Source organism: Pygoscelis adeliae, unplaced genomic scaffold (genome assembly GCF_000699105.1).
Source record: "Pygoscelis adeliae isolate BGI_AS28 unplaced genomic scaffold, ASM69910v1 Scaffold365, whole genome shotgun sequence".
NCBI classification, from domain to species: Eukaryota; Metazoa; Chordata; class Aves; order Sphenisciformes; family Spheniscidae; genus Pygoscelis; species Pygoscelis adeliae.
In genome coordinates, this window is record NW_008824783.1 from 643,677 (window position 1) to 659,905 (window position 16,229).

General features: G+C 43.5%; 1 protein-coding gene across 1 annotated transcript in view; it reads left to right on the plus strand.

Moving 5' to 3' along the window:
* The window catches only part of CSNK1G1 (casein kinase 1, gamma 1), a 91,522-nt gene that overhangs the window by 30,335 nt on the left and 44,958 nt on the right, over nucleotides 1–16,229 (plus strand). Inside the window, exons 3-4 of the mRNA XM_009323852.1 lie at nucleotides 6,130–6,170; nucleotides 10,867–10,936. Of these exons, the coding sequence (XP_009322127.1) occupies nucleotides 6,130–6,170; nucleotides 10,867–10,936 (111 nt within the window). The remainder of the gene's footprint in view (nucleotides 1–6,129; nucleotides 6,171–10,866; nucleotides 10,937–16,229) is intronic.

A 16,229-nucleotide genomic window follows, 5' to 3' on the forward strand; every position in this document is an offset into this window, starting at 1 on the left:
TGGATCCCTCCAGGTGGATGGCTCTTGGCGTTTATTCGGCTGGTGCCCAAATGCTGATCCTGTTTCCATGGTTCTTCTTTTTCACATTTCTCAATTTTAGCAGTATTGGATTTCTGACTAACGTATTGTTTCAAAGCACGGATGCTACGCAAGAGGCTTCACTTATGAAAAAGTTGGTTTACTTCGCTATGGAAAAAGCAACTGGTAAATGTTTTGCTAATAATAGTTAACTAAGTAGCATGCTGTATTTGGGCAATGGGCCATACGAACTAATAACAGCAATTAGGTGTAAGGTCCTTACAGAAGCTGTATTACTTTTTTTTTAAACTTCTGTTGCTTTTTGCCAGTCACTATAGCTTTAAGAACTCCTGTTTGCTCAAATATCAGATATTTCTATTGCACAGATGTGATGCTAATTATCGCTGAATTGTGCTGGGGGGAAGGAGAAGCAGCACGTCTGAAATACGAGCAAACAAGTCCCTGATAACAGTTTTGTCCTGCGAAGATGAATGGCGTGCCCTCTGCTTTTTGGGTTTTTTTATGTGGTTTTGGAGAAGTTAAGCACCAGTGACTGCTTTTAGTAACACGGGGAGAACAAAGTCACACACTGATAAACAAGGGGAAAATATATTTTTCCAATTCCCCAAAGAATTTCTTTTTCAGGTCTTGTGTTTTCATTCTAAGCTGCTCTTGTATCACGCTCCAGCACCGGACAGAGGACTGATTGTTCAGGGAGGAGATGGCATGTATGTACGGAAGCTATTTTCTGCAAATATCGAGCTCGCTGCTTAGGGTTGATGTTTCTTGCTGCAAATACAGATAGCCCCGGGGATATTATTTTTTTTGAAGCATGTGGGAGCAGCACAGTTGGATTCCAGCCCACAGATGAGCTGAAATGGAAGATGAATGCAAAACTCAGTGTCTGGCCCAGAGTAATAAGATGAAATGGGGTTGACTGGATGCTCTTTCTTCAGACAGACTGCAGATTAGGTGGTGTCTAAGAGCTTTGGTTTCTGAAGCAGCTCAACCTACTAGCAGGGGTACGGTGCCAGCAAAGAGCAGGGGATCTTGTTTGCCGTCCCTGGGCCGGACTCTGCGCGCTTATGGGGATTCGTTGCCTTTCGTGCAACGCCAAGCCCTGTCATGCAACTCCTGGTTGTCTGCCAAGCTAATTCTCGTGCTGCCTTGGGAGCTGGAGCGCGCCTGAAGTTTTATAGCGCGACTTCTGCTGTTATGAGATCCTGCATCTCCACCCCAAGCTGATAGGAGAACTGACATTATGTAAAACAGCCTGAGAACAGGCTCACTGGGCTGTAAAATCGTGGTGCTCACTGCTTAGGAAAAATGAGATTTAACCTGTTAAAATCTAGTGCCATGATAAGCCACGGCTGTAAACTTCACTGTAGAAAAGATACCACCACCTGAGCCTATGAACCGCCTCCTTATATTGACTCATGGACTTACCCAGTGGGTATTTCTTGTATTTACCTGAAATCCTGAACCATGAGCCATGTTAGGGATAAATAAGCCTCTTCACATGTCTCATTTTTCCCAGTGTTTGGCACCCTTATTTAGTAAAGCAATTCAGTAGGTACTAATGTATAATTATTCCAGTTTCGGTAGGTTGGAAGGTTTTCTAAAATAAGCATTAAGTTCTGGATAGACCAGGGGCTTATTTTAATGCAGAGCTGTAGACTGAAGCCCAAATCTTTTTGCTCTAATGCAAATGTTATCTGGTATGTTCAAAACAGTGCTTTCAATTATCATTTAAAAACGATGATTAATGCAGCTTTTCTCTCTGTTTGGAGGGGAAAAAAAATGTTAGGAGGGCTAGATCCTGTATGTTGCTTGTATCCTCTCTTGATAGGCTACTGTACCAAAGGGATTTTTGGAGAAGTCTGTGTTTTTGTGTGCTACCCAAAGAAATTGTGTAGTGTCCAGAAGCCAGATGTCAGCATGATTCACTCAGAGGTCTCGGGAAGATTCAGCGCATCTCAGCAGTGAGCAGCAAGCCCCAAACTAGAATAAAGCTGCTTGTTTGTACGTTGCCAAGTCAGAGCAGGTCGATCAGATCCCCCCCAAAAGCAAGAACTGCCCAGCTGACTCCTAGGCTGCAGTTTGAAGCCAGGAGCTCTGCTTTAAAACAAATAAAACAATTTAAAAAAAAAATAAAGATGATAATACCATCTGATATTGGGGTTGGTTTTGTCTTTTTCCCAAATAATAAAATCATTATGTGAATATAGGGCTAGAATAATGCGAGGTGTGGAGGGAATGGGTAAGAGTAGATCTGGTGTAGGATCCATACTAGAAGCTGTTACTCGGTGGCATGTGTTCTAAAAGGCACAGCAAATCTGCCACTACAAAAATCAATGTGAACTCATGTTTCAGCTGCCCATGGGATCGGCTCTCTGCAGATGCCGTGCTGCCTGGGGTGAGCTCTGATTGGTCTCTAGGATGACCGGTTGGATGTTTGCTCCGTTACCCAGCCCTTGATCTGTCATCAGAACGTATTGTCCATATAGTGACAAGCTAGAAGGGAAGGATCAAAACATTTTTGATTTGTCATTCATGAGAGTTTTGTACTTGTGGCTCTTAACTTGGACCGGTGGGAATGGTGCACATGAGAGATTGATCACTTCGGGATCTTCAACCAGTCTACAATCTGTCCGTATATTCAACACATCTTACTGCCAGGGCTTGAGAAATCCACTCTGTTATGTTTCCCATGTGAATGCTGGTGACTTAATGCATCACTTCTCATTTAGAATATGTAGTTCATAATTGTCAGTGGAACTATCCAAAACTGAGGCATGAACTTAATCGCTGCTCCATCAAAAGCTTTGCCTGAACTTGAAAGACTTTTGTTAGCACAGTGGTATCATCTCAACTGTATTACAGATCTTTTGTCTTGCTAAGATAAGATGCAGCTTCTATTCATGGCTTATTGTACTGTGCAGATTCACTTTCTCCTGTGAGCAGTACTGCCTTTACTCTTCCATTTTAATACCATGCTGCCTTGTAGAAGGAGGAAGAAGAAACCTTTACACCTTGGACAGTGTGATAGAAAAACCAAGGGGTAAATCTCAGTCTGGAGCAAGCCAACGGAGAGATTTTAGGGATTTGCTTTGCCATCATAGCTGGCAAAGCAAGCATCTCATGCTGCAGCTTTAGGAGGGGTTTGGAATTCAGGAGCTGGACCCGTTGGCACCCCCTGATGTTCAGAGTCTCCCTGTGGTGTGTGCTCTGAAGGGGATGAACTGGAGGATTAATTACTTCATTTACCTTTGGCTGCTGGCCTGACATCTCAGGCTAGTGTTCTGCTAATCCCAGGTTTTTAACTGAGGAATTTCGTTACCAAAATTATCTTCGATCTAGTCCTCAGCCTTATGAACCAGACCATAGCAGGCTGGATTATGGCTTCACATACATGGAGGGTGCTGGCAGTGTCCTTCTCTGCCTTGAAACGAGCTTGGAAGGGTCCTGTTTCCCCAATATCGTTATCATACATCGGTGGGAGAGCACAAGTGTTGGTAGAAGGTCTGAGGGTCATCATTCCCTGGGTGGACTTATACCCCTGCATGTTGAGTGCCAAAACCATCTTGAAATGGTGCGTCTCCAAGATTGGGATGGAGGTCGTGGCATCTGTAGGGGATGGTGTACCCATGCCTCCCTCCTTGGGTTTTTTGCTGTTCAAAGCATCTAACTCTCTCAGGTATTTGGGCTGGAGCTTCCCTTAGTCTGTCTCAGTGTCCTCAAACTGAGCATCTTGATGGGAGTTCAATCCCTGTCAAGAGGAGGGGAGGAGGAAATGTCAGTGGCGAGCTACAGCTGGAGCTGCTGATACGACTCATTTGCTGGTAGCTAATATGGAGCAGATAATTTAGGTTTATTTAGGCTGCCTTCTCTTAATGTCCTTGCATGTTCTCCCCCCCACCAGCCATCAGATAGCATCAGGCTGGAGCCCTTACCTGCCTCAAAGGGTGAAGCAGTTTATCCTGCCACCTGCTTTTCTGCTGATTTGGCCTTCCACCTCTTTCAGTGCTTTGAAGCCACTTTCCAATGTCCGAGTGTTTCTGATGCACCTGCAAAACCTACCTTCTACCCTTCGTTTCCAGCCTGGACATAATAGCTTTTATTAAAAGATCTAAAGAAATAGATTCAAACAACCCTGTGTTGCAAGGGTTAATGCTGGAGCTCAGCTTACACATCTGCTTGCATGAAACACTTCCTCTAAGGATGTTTAACCTCACATTTAAATGCCTGCCCTGTGTTAAACAGCATTGCCGGTTACTGTAACAGGTTGAAGCTTTCCATAAATTTTTTTGGCTGCCCGATGAATGTTAAAGCAATCTGCTTGGTGCGGGACCTGGACTGGGAGTGCCCGATCTGAAATTCGGAGGCCAGAACTACACCGACAGTTTAGCGGGGATGGTATCAAAAGAAGTTGAATGCAGAAAATATGAAGCTGTTGTAAAATAAATAAATGGGGAATTTCCCCTGATAAATATTTCAGGATTCAAAGATGACTGCTTGTCTTCTCTCGTGTTCATAATGTCTTTAATTTTATTGAGTCTTCCAATGCTGTTGCTGCATGCAAAGAGTATCCATATGCAAGGGATGACATGGCATGTTTTTTAATGGTGTCATGCTAGAGCTGCCTAAACTCCTGCCGGCTCTGAAGTATGTCACTCCCCGTCCTGGACTTTCTCAATAGCTGGTCTGTTCTAAGCATCAATATCTGTTACAGGAATTGGAAAGTAAATGCGTAACAGAGCTGGGCAAAGTTGATGCTACAAACAAGCACTGATAACTTCCAGTATAGATTGCTATTGAATTTTGGAGCTATGCCGTCACTCAATGAAAGCATGATTTGTGCTGTAGCGGTGCTAGGAATGATGAGCAAAGAAGGTCAATGCTTCCCTGTATAAAACCATGGGGAGCTTTGTGGGGTGGAGGCTGCCCTCCTCAAAGGATACGGTGGGACTAGAGGGGGTCAGAAAGGTAGCAGAGATGTCAGGATGATGGGACAGATCGGGTACAAGGACTGCCTGAGCGTCCTGCCCCAGTGATATCTTTTCCAGGAGAGTTGGCTGTCAATCACGAGCAACGTGGAGAAGGTGAAGGGGGCGTGATTGCTCAAATTACCTAGCAGAGGAACTGGAGGACATTGAATGATACGATAACCGGCAGCTTCAGAACACACAGAGAGATGCTCCTTGACACACGTAGCTGTGCATCTCTGCCACAGATCGCTAAAGAGGCCAAGGGCTTGGTTCAAACGCCAGACAGGCTCCTGGAGGAAAAATTCATCTCCAGCTGTAGCACGCACGGGTACCAACTCTGGCTCAGAGTCGTGGAGCCACAATATACTGGCAGCTGGCTGCGTGCTTGCCTGGTTATACTCGTCCTAGGCTCTTGCCCTTTGTGCTTGCCAGGCCTACTATCAGACTAGACCCTGCTCCATGTTTTGGGGTCCTGAGAATGGGTTTTGTTCTTTTAGTGTATTTTTTAACATCATTGGTACCATATTGCAACTGAGAGTTATTGGCATTATTAGATTACAAGGATTGCCTTTGTGCCGCCGGCATACAGAAGGCATTTTATACACACTGCCTGCCTGTTCGTAGAGGAAGAAATGAAAGCTGTGCGTTGGTACAAAGGTTATTTCCATATGCTTCCTTGCAGTAGTCACTTTGATGTGTAGCACGATTAAGCTAGTGAAACTCCCTATAGATCATAGAATAAAATTGTTCAGTGTCCAGCAGATTCAAGGCATTTCTGAAAGAAATGATGCTCTGACTCTTCATTTTTTGTTCCCCAGACTTTTTTGGCCTGATGTGGATAATAAAACCTAATGTGTCTGGGATACCTCCTCAAACACTTGCATCGAACATAAGTGCTACCATAAAACACAATTACCTTACGCTGAGTGGAAGATAGTGTTTGCCTGCCCTGGTGAACTGCTGCAACTTATTATTTTGAGGCTTACACTTTGTTAAAGGCATGAACTTCAGCAGGGAATTGAGAAAAGACAGCTCTGTGCCATCAGTGACACTCTTCTGCATTATGTCTCTAGCTGCAAGTGTTGAGTGTGGAACTAAAGGATTTTTTCTTTTTCCTTCGCAGGTAAAAATCTCTACACCAATGAATATGTAGCGATCAAACTGGTAAGTAGAAGCTTCAGGTGTTCTTAAATGACTTGTACTTAATGTTAAAAATTCAGACAAAAAGCAGCTTTCTCACTTTGGGCTTAATGCTGCTCTCACCCTCAGCTAGAATAACTTATTTAAACTGAGATAAATCCTTGAGAACACTGGAAAGAACCCCTCCCTCTCCCTTCTGAACACTTTTGTACCTAAATGGATCCATAGCTGTCTTACACCAGTGAGCGCCTTGTTCCTCTTTCCAAGCTGGCTGCCAGGTCCCAGTGGACGGGAACCAATTGCGGGTTTGCTACCTCTTCCCGCTCCCTGGGCTGAGCCTTTCCGTTCAGGACTCCATCGATTCTCCAGACCCTTACCTCTCTCTAGATGGGCTGTTGTCAGAGCGTTTGGTTAGGAGTGTGGCACTGTGCAGCCTGCTGCTCCACGTTTTTGGAGTCAAGAGGCAGGAAAGGGGGTGTTTCAATGGTTAAAATTCCCTTGGAGGAGAATAGCACAACTCAGTCTGGTACGATGCTGAGAGACTGCAGATGCAACAGGCAAAACGAGATCCAATTCAGCAAAGGTCAGTCTCTCCTCTAGCTGATTTGGGTGGCTGAGGATACATAGCCACAGCATCTTCGAAATGATTTTCTCCTTTTACGTCATAGGATGGTAAAAATGAATCAGATTGGCTCACCAAAGCACCTCAGGAGTTGCGTTAAAAAACCCAAGCCCCAACAGTAGCAAACTTCAGAACTTGTGCAAGCAGTTTTCGTCACAGCTCTCTTCTTATCCAGTATTACAAGCCTCAGTACCAGTTATGAGGTTTTTTTTCTGCCCTGCAGTCGATGTAGCCCTCCCCAGGTGCACGCAATGACAGCTTCCATGTTTCTTATACCTGGACTAGCGAGTGGTCCAGGTAAAAAGTCTTCTTCTGAAGACTGCTTCAGGGCATGAGGGCACTGTGGTCAGCGGTGGTTTGAAGTAGGAGTCTAGGGGATGGGGAAACTCTCTAACTCGTAGCTCTGCCGGATTTATAAAATCATAGCCCAGTAGTTTGTGTTTACGCCTTTTCTTATCTGTTAACTAAGACTTTCATTAGTCTCTTGGGGTTTTCAAATTTGATGTCTTCAGCTGATGTGCTCTTTTCTCATCTGTATGCTCTTTAATCACAGATCCATACCCTAGAATCTGAAGTTAAAGTTGTAACGCTAATTTGATATTAGCAGCAAACACGCCTGTTTGCCCAACCGATGTTGTCTGGCAAAATGACAGGAGTCATTCAGATTACAGAAGATCAAGATGGACTTGGTGCATTAATTCTGAGCACGTTCAAGTGCCACAGATTTTATATCTCTAGCATTCTCCTTATGTCATGCATAGTAGATGAAAAATAATTAGGGCTTTGCAGGAGGGACTTGTTTTCAAGCCTGTTGGCAAATGTCAGAAGATATTCCCTAAAATAAATAAATAAACATCTGCAGTGAAGCTTAGGATGTCCTTGATGTGGATCCACATCAGGAAAGAGGACCGGTGCTCGCTGAGTAGCTCGTTTTTTTAGGCAGATCTGACAATAGAAAATGCGCTGTGTGCAGACGAGGTGTTTTATTGAATCAATAACGCTTCTGATTTGCTTTCAAAGATAATCCCACAAAGTTATAGCATTGGAAGGCATAAGGAAGTAATAATACAGGAAAAACACAGCTGTATTAGTCCAAAGGATGCTTGTTTCTCTCAAAAGAGTGCCTGCAGTGACACCTCCCAGTAACCTGAAACCTTTCAATAGCCATATGGCAGAGCTGAATGGCATTACCTTTATTGCTACCTTAATCTTACCGATTTTTTCCGGTGGCGTTCTTTCCTCCTGCCCCCCCCCAAATATCTGAGTGTTAAAGCAGTTACTCTACAGCACACTCCAGTTTTATTTGCCCTGTTGTGATTCATGCTTAAAAATCTCTGGTCCTTTACATTTGAAGGACTGGAATTGCCATCCGGTGGCCATCCAGGCATTCGCATACCTGCTCCGTTTTTGAGAAGGTTAAAGAGAGAACAGTAGAAGAGATGGGCGGGTTTTGGTCTCCTAATCTTAGACCATATTCCCCAGGAGTAAGAATTACTCAGCCTCCTCAGCAGCAAATATGCTTTTCTTACATGTGTACTTAACTGTAATTTTCTTTATCCTTCAAATAATTTGCAGACTGGTGGTAAAGTAGCTGCTTTCAATGTACTTGAAGGCGACATTTTCTTTTATCTGCATTGTTGGACCAAGTCAAAACTCTGCTCCAAGTCCTTCTAGCTGTGTGAGATCATCTTCTGCAACTGCAACCCTGCTGTCTCAGCTATTCGTGCCTGTCATGATGTTAAAGCTGGAAAATTAGAGACTTGTGTGATGGATGCCAAAGAGCTTATCAGAAAGTGCTGTGAAATTCAGTGCTCATGTCTCATGGTTTCTCATAGCGGGTGAGGATTGTGCTGCATCTTGGAAAATTGCTGGTGGTGGAGAATAGTGCCTGTGTTCTGACTTGTGTGGTGTCACCATGTAGCTCCTCGTCCTGCTCTTCAGCTGAACGTTACTTGGTTAAGGGCATCTGGTTCACGGAGGAGTTTGTCTTCTGAAATGCCTTAGCTGTATTTACTGGTTTAATCTTCTGAGGGTTTTTAATGCTGAATTGCACATAGCAGGAATTTCTTCCCTGCATGAAACCAGCCCGTTAACATACAGATGTAGTCTGGGCGCAGGTACAAAGCTGTACCCTCTTGTAGCGATCATGATCCTGTTGGTTCGAGCTGTGGATTTTGTACGTTAGGCAGTAGCAATTCAGTTATTTTTGCTACAAACGCAACATCTGCCAGCATCCTTAAGCCCTTGGCCTACAGGACAACCATCTGTTCTGGTATGATCTTCTCAGAAGCTGCCACGACTCTGGCAAGCGTCCAGAGCTCAGGCTCCAGCAGCTCCTGATGCAGAAGTGGCTTGGGCTTACTTTCCCTGATTTTGTCATGAGCAGCCTCATGTCCTGATATGTTAATCCTTCTACCTTTATCCAAATAGTTTATTTGGATAAATAATCTGTTCACTGAACAGGCTGAGTTCCTGTTGCCCTAAATCCCTTTGCTGTGCAGGTGTCTATAGACTCTCCCTCAAGCCACCATCAACAATTATCTTAATTTAAACGCGACTTATATAACAAACTTTTTTTTGCGTTGCTTTATATTTGCCTCCAGTACAGGTTCAGTTTTGCCTTCAGAATATTTTTCACCATTCCTTTCTAAGTAGTTGGTCATATTTGACTTCTGAAGCTTCTAAACGTCAGAAAGTTGAGGAGCATTTTTTCCCCTTGCTGGCAAATGGAGGGGATGACTTGAGGTGGTGATGAACAGCTTGGCTGGAAGTCAAATTGCCTGAATTCCTGTACAAAAATTGTTCTTCTGACTTAAAAAGAAGTCTTTGACGTGGAGTTAACACCAAATGTGGACATTAGTCCACATGGTACAGACCACGGGTGAAACAAGACCAAGTAGATCAGCTAAAGCCTTCGTGTCCTCCCATGCAAACAGAAGAGTTATTCCACCGTATCGAAGATGTTGGCTCAGACTTGTGTCTATGTCTAAGATGCTCTTGCTCTGACTCATAGGATGTGAAACACAAAAGGACTTTTTTTGTGTTGGTCTTAGGGGGCTCCTTTATAGGCAAACTTCTAGATGATGAGTTCATCAAATAGAGGGCTATTTAGCAGGTTTTTGAAATTCAGACTAATTTTGGTGCCGTGCTACGAATTTTGCGTAGTTTTGAGCATGGAGCATTTCTTTCTCAAAAGCAAGGAAATAAGCAACATCCAAACAAAAATTGAGGCCAGTATTAACTTCCATTTCAAAGATGTGTGGGCAGTAGGTGAATCCACATTACTGCCTATCCAAAGCGCACAGTTTTATTGAAAATGTAATTACTCAAGTCTCTTAATCCTCTCCATGTTAACTTTACACTTTTAGAAGCTTTGTAATCTTGCATGTTAATGCCTTTATGGATCGTAGGCATTAAGTTTTGTGCGTAAAGTGCAGATGAGTAACAGCTGAGAAATGTAATGTTTTGGGTGCATTGCAGACTTACCCTTTTTTTATTCTGTGTAGAAAAATAGAATATTCTTGAGTGCTTTGAGATGTTTGACTGACACCTGCTACTGAAGGGGGAGACTTCTTCCTGTGTTTTCACCAGATATCTGGCTGCATTGTAGCGCTTGCTGCAAGCAAGATTGTAGGTTTATACAACTGTGGTCTGACTTAAAACACAGATATATGACTCAACATTTTTCAAAAATATAGGCTAGTGACCAACAAAAATACTGTGGGCAACCACAGTCCACAGACTGAACTTGGGACTTGATCTTCTGCAGCTTTGACTTTCCTCCTGCCAATGTCCAGGGTCATTCTTCAAGGGTCAGGAGCTTTGTTGAATGATTCTTGAATTTCACTGCCATGAATGAGCTTTGTATTTAAATGAGGAAGTTACTTCTCCTCCAGCGTGCGTATTGCAAATCTTATTGCTTTTTGTTCTCTACTTATTTAAATGACTTCCAATGTTGAAGTCTGCTGTCAGACTTTCAGTCTAGGGTGTTTTCTCTTGAAACTTGAAGCATTATGTACAGTTGCAAATCTTCAAATATAGGATAGAACTTTTTTTCAGTCAAACTGATTTTAACCGAATTTTTTTCTTCTGTTTTAGGAACCAATAAAATCACGCGCACCACAGCTTCATTTAGAATACAGGTTTTATAAACAACTTGGAAGTGCGGGTAAGTAAATCTACCTTAAGCTTATAGAAAGTTTGTGATTTCTTTATTAAATCAAACATCGCCATCATATTTGTTGTTTAACTCTGACTTGAACTTACTGATCTGGGCAAATTCTTTTAGCCTCACACAAGTTTTGGAAGAGATTTGGTCAGAATAACATCACAATGATACTGGGTAATTATACGGACCTAGAAACTCAAGTTAGTGAGGATTGACCGATACGGGAAATACCCATGTAAGTGTGTTTATAAAACATAGGAACCTTTGATGGAGAGAAAGCTATTTATGTATAGAATGACGGATTTCGAAAAGGTGACATAAAGTCTTAAAATCTAGGAAATTGTGTAAGAAGCATAGAGCTTTTCTAATAAAAACCTGAAATACTGTTTTTGTTGATACTTGCGAAATCATAAGTGTCCAAAAGCCCACGAGCTCAGTATCCTCTGTGTGACAGTAGTCTACAGCAAATACGAGAAGAATATCACAGGATAAGCCAAAGGGGTTTTTTATTATCTTTTTATTTTTTCTGGCAAGCTCTCTGATTTCCCTAATATAAGGCTTGAGCTTGTGTCTAATCGTGTTTGTATTTTTCTTCCCTGAATTTATGGTTGCTTTTGAACCTCTGTAGACCTTTAGCACGTGCTGTTTCCCATGCCAAGGATTTCCACAGCCTTGACTACCGACTGCCCGAGGAAGTCTCTCTGAAGCAAAGACCTTCTCTGCTCCTTCTGTGCCTTGGTCATATATTGACCTTGGGTTTTAGCAAGTTTCCTACGTTACTGTAATTTTTTTTTTCACTTTCTCTGATTTTATTTTTCCTGTTTTCCCTGGATGGACCTAGGTTCCACTTGCAGAGGATGTGATCTCACATTACCAAAATACTAAGTTGAACAGAATGAAAGATATATCTGCTCTGAGCTCATAATATGCAGTGCCTGAGCAGTCATCTTGCATTTTTTCCTTTCTGCTTGTTCCAATTAATTTTTCTAATCAGCTTCTTTAATTTTGTGTAGCACATCCTCTGGAGATTGGGTGCTATTGCACTCTACATTTTGTGGCTTCTTTGCTCCTTACAGGATGCAAAATCTGGGATGTGGGGACCAAGTAAGTTGTCGCTATTGGAAACACTAAAATATTGTTGGGGTTTTTTTAAACAGGACTTGTCTACTGAAATAAGGTGCTCTTTTCTATGTATTTTGGTGGTAGCATCTGGTACTGTGCACAAAGCTCCAGATAGGTTAATGTCACTTAATTCCAGTTACCTGTGCTTTTGAGACTTAGGGCATTTCTGCTGAAGCCTGTGTAGTAAATAAATGTAGGTTCACAGAATAAGTGAGACACTTAATTCTGCTCTTCGCTCCCTACTCGAGTTCTGTTGATGCTTGTGATACCCCGGCACATGTGCCTCATGACACATGATGAATGAATCCCAATCTGCTTTTTCTACACCTGTTGGCTTTCTACCACTCTTTAAAGATGTTATTGAGGAATTTTAAAACTGATCAAATGTTGGGGGCTTGGCTTTATTTTGGTTAGATTCAGTATTTTAATGAGTTTTCTCCTGTTCCTAATGAATCTAAACTTTTCATCCTACAACACTTACTCACCCATGCAGGGCGTTTCTGCCCTGTCTGATGCTGTGCATGCTAATGGAAGTATTTCTGAGCATGCTGCCATCAGACATGGAGATCTTGCCTTCAAGATCTCTCTTCCCTTCATTCTGGGCGGGCTGACTGTCATCTCAAGCCTTTTTGCCAGCATTTGGCAAGAGACTGTTGAGAAGCCTCACGAACAACATGACACTTATTTCTATCTCTATGTGGTCCCACGGGCATCGCAACCCCAGCTCTGATAATCTGCTGAATACCATTAGAAGCTCTTGTGCTACAGTTTTGTTAAAACGACTGGAAACAGGCCAGGAGCTCGGGTGGAGGATGTGAGCCACGTCTCTGGTCTCTCCATGAAACTTGGAAGCTGAACAAAATAAATTTTGGTGGGGTCGGGCTGCCAGGACCAGGGAGCCTTAACTCGGTGTCTGCACGCCCCGCTGAGAATTAGGGGAAGACCGTCTGTCTGTAAAACCAGATTGGTGCTAAATATGCGCCGACTTTGGGGAAATAGATGGGTCTGTTCTCAGTAATGTTGTTAATGACAGGCTCCCCTTAATGGTCCTTGCTTAAAAACTTCAACTGCTCGGAGTCTTGAACTTCCAGTAAGCAGGACTGGTTATTTGAAATCATTGTAGACTTGCCAAACTAAGACTAGAAGTGTCCAAGCCCGTGGTGTGTATGACTCAGATGAGAACAACAGTAGTGTTGCGTGTGACATACTGTTCAATAAATTAGCCAATTAATCGTGCCAAGCAACGTGGATGACTGCAAACCTCCCACCGTTAGCCTAAAAAGTAAGACTAGTAAAAGCATTGCTGTAACGCCGCAGTAGCAGCGTGGTCCTCTTGTTAGTGCAACTGCTGCGTTCAACTGCATGTACAACCAGATGGTCTCAGTGAGCAGTGTCTCTGAGAAGTCAAAATTGTCATCACCTGCAGCATTTGGAGAAAAACGGTCTTTTTCCTAATGAGAAGAATTTTAATGGCGATTTCCTTTTTCCTGGATGTTCAGAATAAACATTTTAAAAGTATATTACTCTTGGATACCAATCATAGGAAAACTTAGGTTGGAAGGGACCAGCTTACCATGGATCAAGTAGGAACCTTCTTGTAGGATGTCTTTGTGTGTGTCGAAAAAGATATTACATCTCTGGTATGTGACTGGATGTGTCCACGTGAAGTTGGGACTAGCACACTAGCGTAGCCAAGCCTGGAGAGAAGTGTTTTCTGGCAGTCGGCCTTCCAAGAGGATGGTCTTGGATGCTAAAGACTGCAGAAAGCTTGGTCGTGACTTGCTTGCAACGTACCAGATCAAGAAATGCAACCTCCAAACTCAGGAGCTTAAAGGTTTTGTGCATCAAACCCCCTGCAGAAGCCCAACCAGTGTCGTTCAGGAGGCATGAAGTGCTCGATCACACTGGAAGGACAAGTGCTACTTTTGGAGAGACATTTGCAACTAGCTCTGTAATGCTGACTTTGGAGTCTGGTCCTGCAGTGTATTGCACAGAATACTTTTTGGGGGCTTTTGCCCCAAAATTTTAGAACAATTCTACAGTTCAGTGCCTGAAGGATGTGTGTCGGTATCTGTTACCTGCTTTACTTGTTGCCATCATCAAAACCTAGTGAAATTAGTCTTTTTTTTAAGCTATTCAGTCTAGTTTTGCATTTTCCTTGGTGTAGTTAAACAGAGTAACAACGCAGTAATCCGTGGCTCTGCCAGAAGTTAATTCCTGGGATGATCTTCCGTTTGAGATGTTTCCGCGTCAACGGAGGAAGCAGCACAGCTGTGTGATAGCTGCCTCTTCCTTTTGCAGCTACTCTGTGGCTTCCTGTGCCACATGCTCCATCAGCATCCATGTTTAAAGACTTTCTGACAAGGCGCCGAAGTTGCATCTGTTACCTCCCATCAGCACCAGCTTCTTCGTCTGCCGCGTGACTCCAATGAAGATCACTAGTCAGCTTGGATTAGCTGAGGAGAAGACTGGATTTCTTGTGTCTCATACATTTTAAGACATATTTCACACTAGATTGAGATACACTGGAGCAGTGAAAAGTTTGATAAAGGGATCTAAACTGCATGAATGTAGCTCTTTTTGGTGCTTCTCAGAATAGCTCAATACCGGTGGATATATCAAATGGATTCAGAAGTAGCTAACAGATAGTCCTGGGTCAGAAGTAACCAACTAACAGACGTGTCTGATGCGCCTCTGCAGGTGCATCTCTGATGTTTCAGTGCCTCCCTGTAGTAAGAGAAACTAATAGGTCCCCTATAATTTCCTACCTTGCCCCTCTAAATGGAGGGACGTTTGCTTATAGAAATGGGTTTTCATGATTCTTCCTTGAACTTTTCTACACCCCACCCCACCCCCCCAAAAAAAAAGGAGAGGCAAGGGCCTGCTGCACAGTGACCATCTGCTGGTTTCTTCTGTCTCACTGTGGAATTAAATATTTAATAACCTAAAATAGTGTATGACTGCTTTACCTTAATGTAGGCAGTGAAACAAATAAAAGCAAACCGCAGGCACGGAGTCAAAGACCTGATGGTCAGTCCGTAGGGTGTCTCAGGAAAGGATGAGAATTCCTTTAGGTTTTAGGTAGTCCGGGATACGATCTGTTTGCTGACCAAGATAATTGGAGTAGTTTTAACAATCTCTCTGCAAACTAGTTGCATTAGTCCGTCATCAATCCTGTAAGACGCTGGTGTCATACTGAACTGTTTCATGGTTGCTCTTTGTCGTAAAATCCATGTGAGCATGCACGAACATCCAGACATAGAAGATTCATCCTGGCCTGGGCTATACCCAGGATCTCGCTTTACTGGTGGTAGCACAGTCAGTCCTGACTTTTTTTCTTGCTGGATAGTACCTACCTGTGTATGAACGTGAATACCACAGCTATCCACAAGAAGTCCAAGTGTGATGGCTATTCCCCAAAATTAGGCTCTTGCTCTATGACCCTCTTTGAGGACTGGCCATTCCAGATGTTCCCCTCCTCCTCAAGACTGGTTCCTCGGCTGCTGGGCTTCCCCTTGCTCTGAGGCTTTGTACAGCTACTTAAATCTTCTGCTTCCATATCCTGGGGACGAGAGGAGCTCCCCCTCCGACTTGACTGGATGCTTTTATATCTCCTAGGGCTGCCAGAAGCAGTTCAAGTCTCCAGCATGTTTCCAGTGTTGGATCCATCACTTGAGCATGTCATTTGTCCCCTGTACTTGAAGTTTGTGGAGTAAAGGCTTGGCTTCTTATCATTCATAAAAAATCTTGAATAATCAGTCCCTACCACTTGCAGGATGATGAGTGGAGGAGCTCCATCCCCACCACTGGCTGATGTTTGAGTGTCTGGTTCCCCATGGGTATTGAGGTGGGGAAACTGGTGTTGGCAGAGCAAAACTGACTGACTTTGACCATGGTCAGACAGACCCAGTTCCTAGCTCCTGAGATGGTTGCGTTTCCTGGGCAGTGTACCAAAAGGCAAAGCTTTTGCTTTGCTCGAACTGCCCCCTGCTCACCCAGCAGCATCCCAGGACCCTCCTACTTGGTTTGGGGTGAATAAAGCAGTTCACACAGCTTGCAGGAGTCCTGCCAGGCGCGTTGGGCCACCTTCAGCATCTGGGTCCTGCTGGTGGCACGCTAAGGTCTTAGCGATTGCATTGGCTTTGTCTTGTGGGCTTTTTTTGCTTATTGA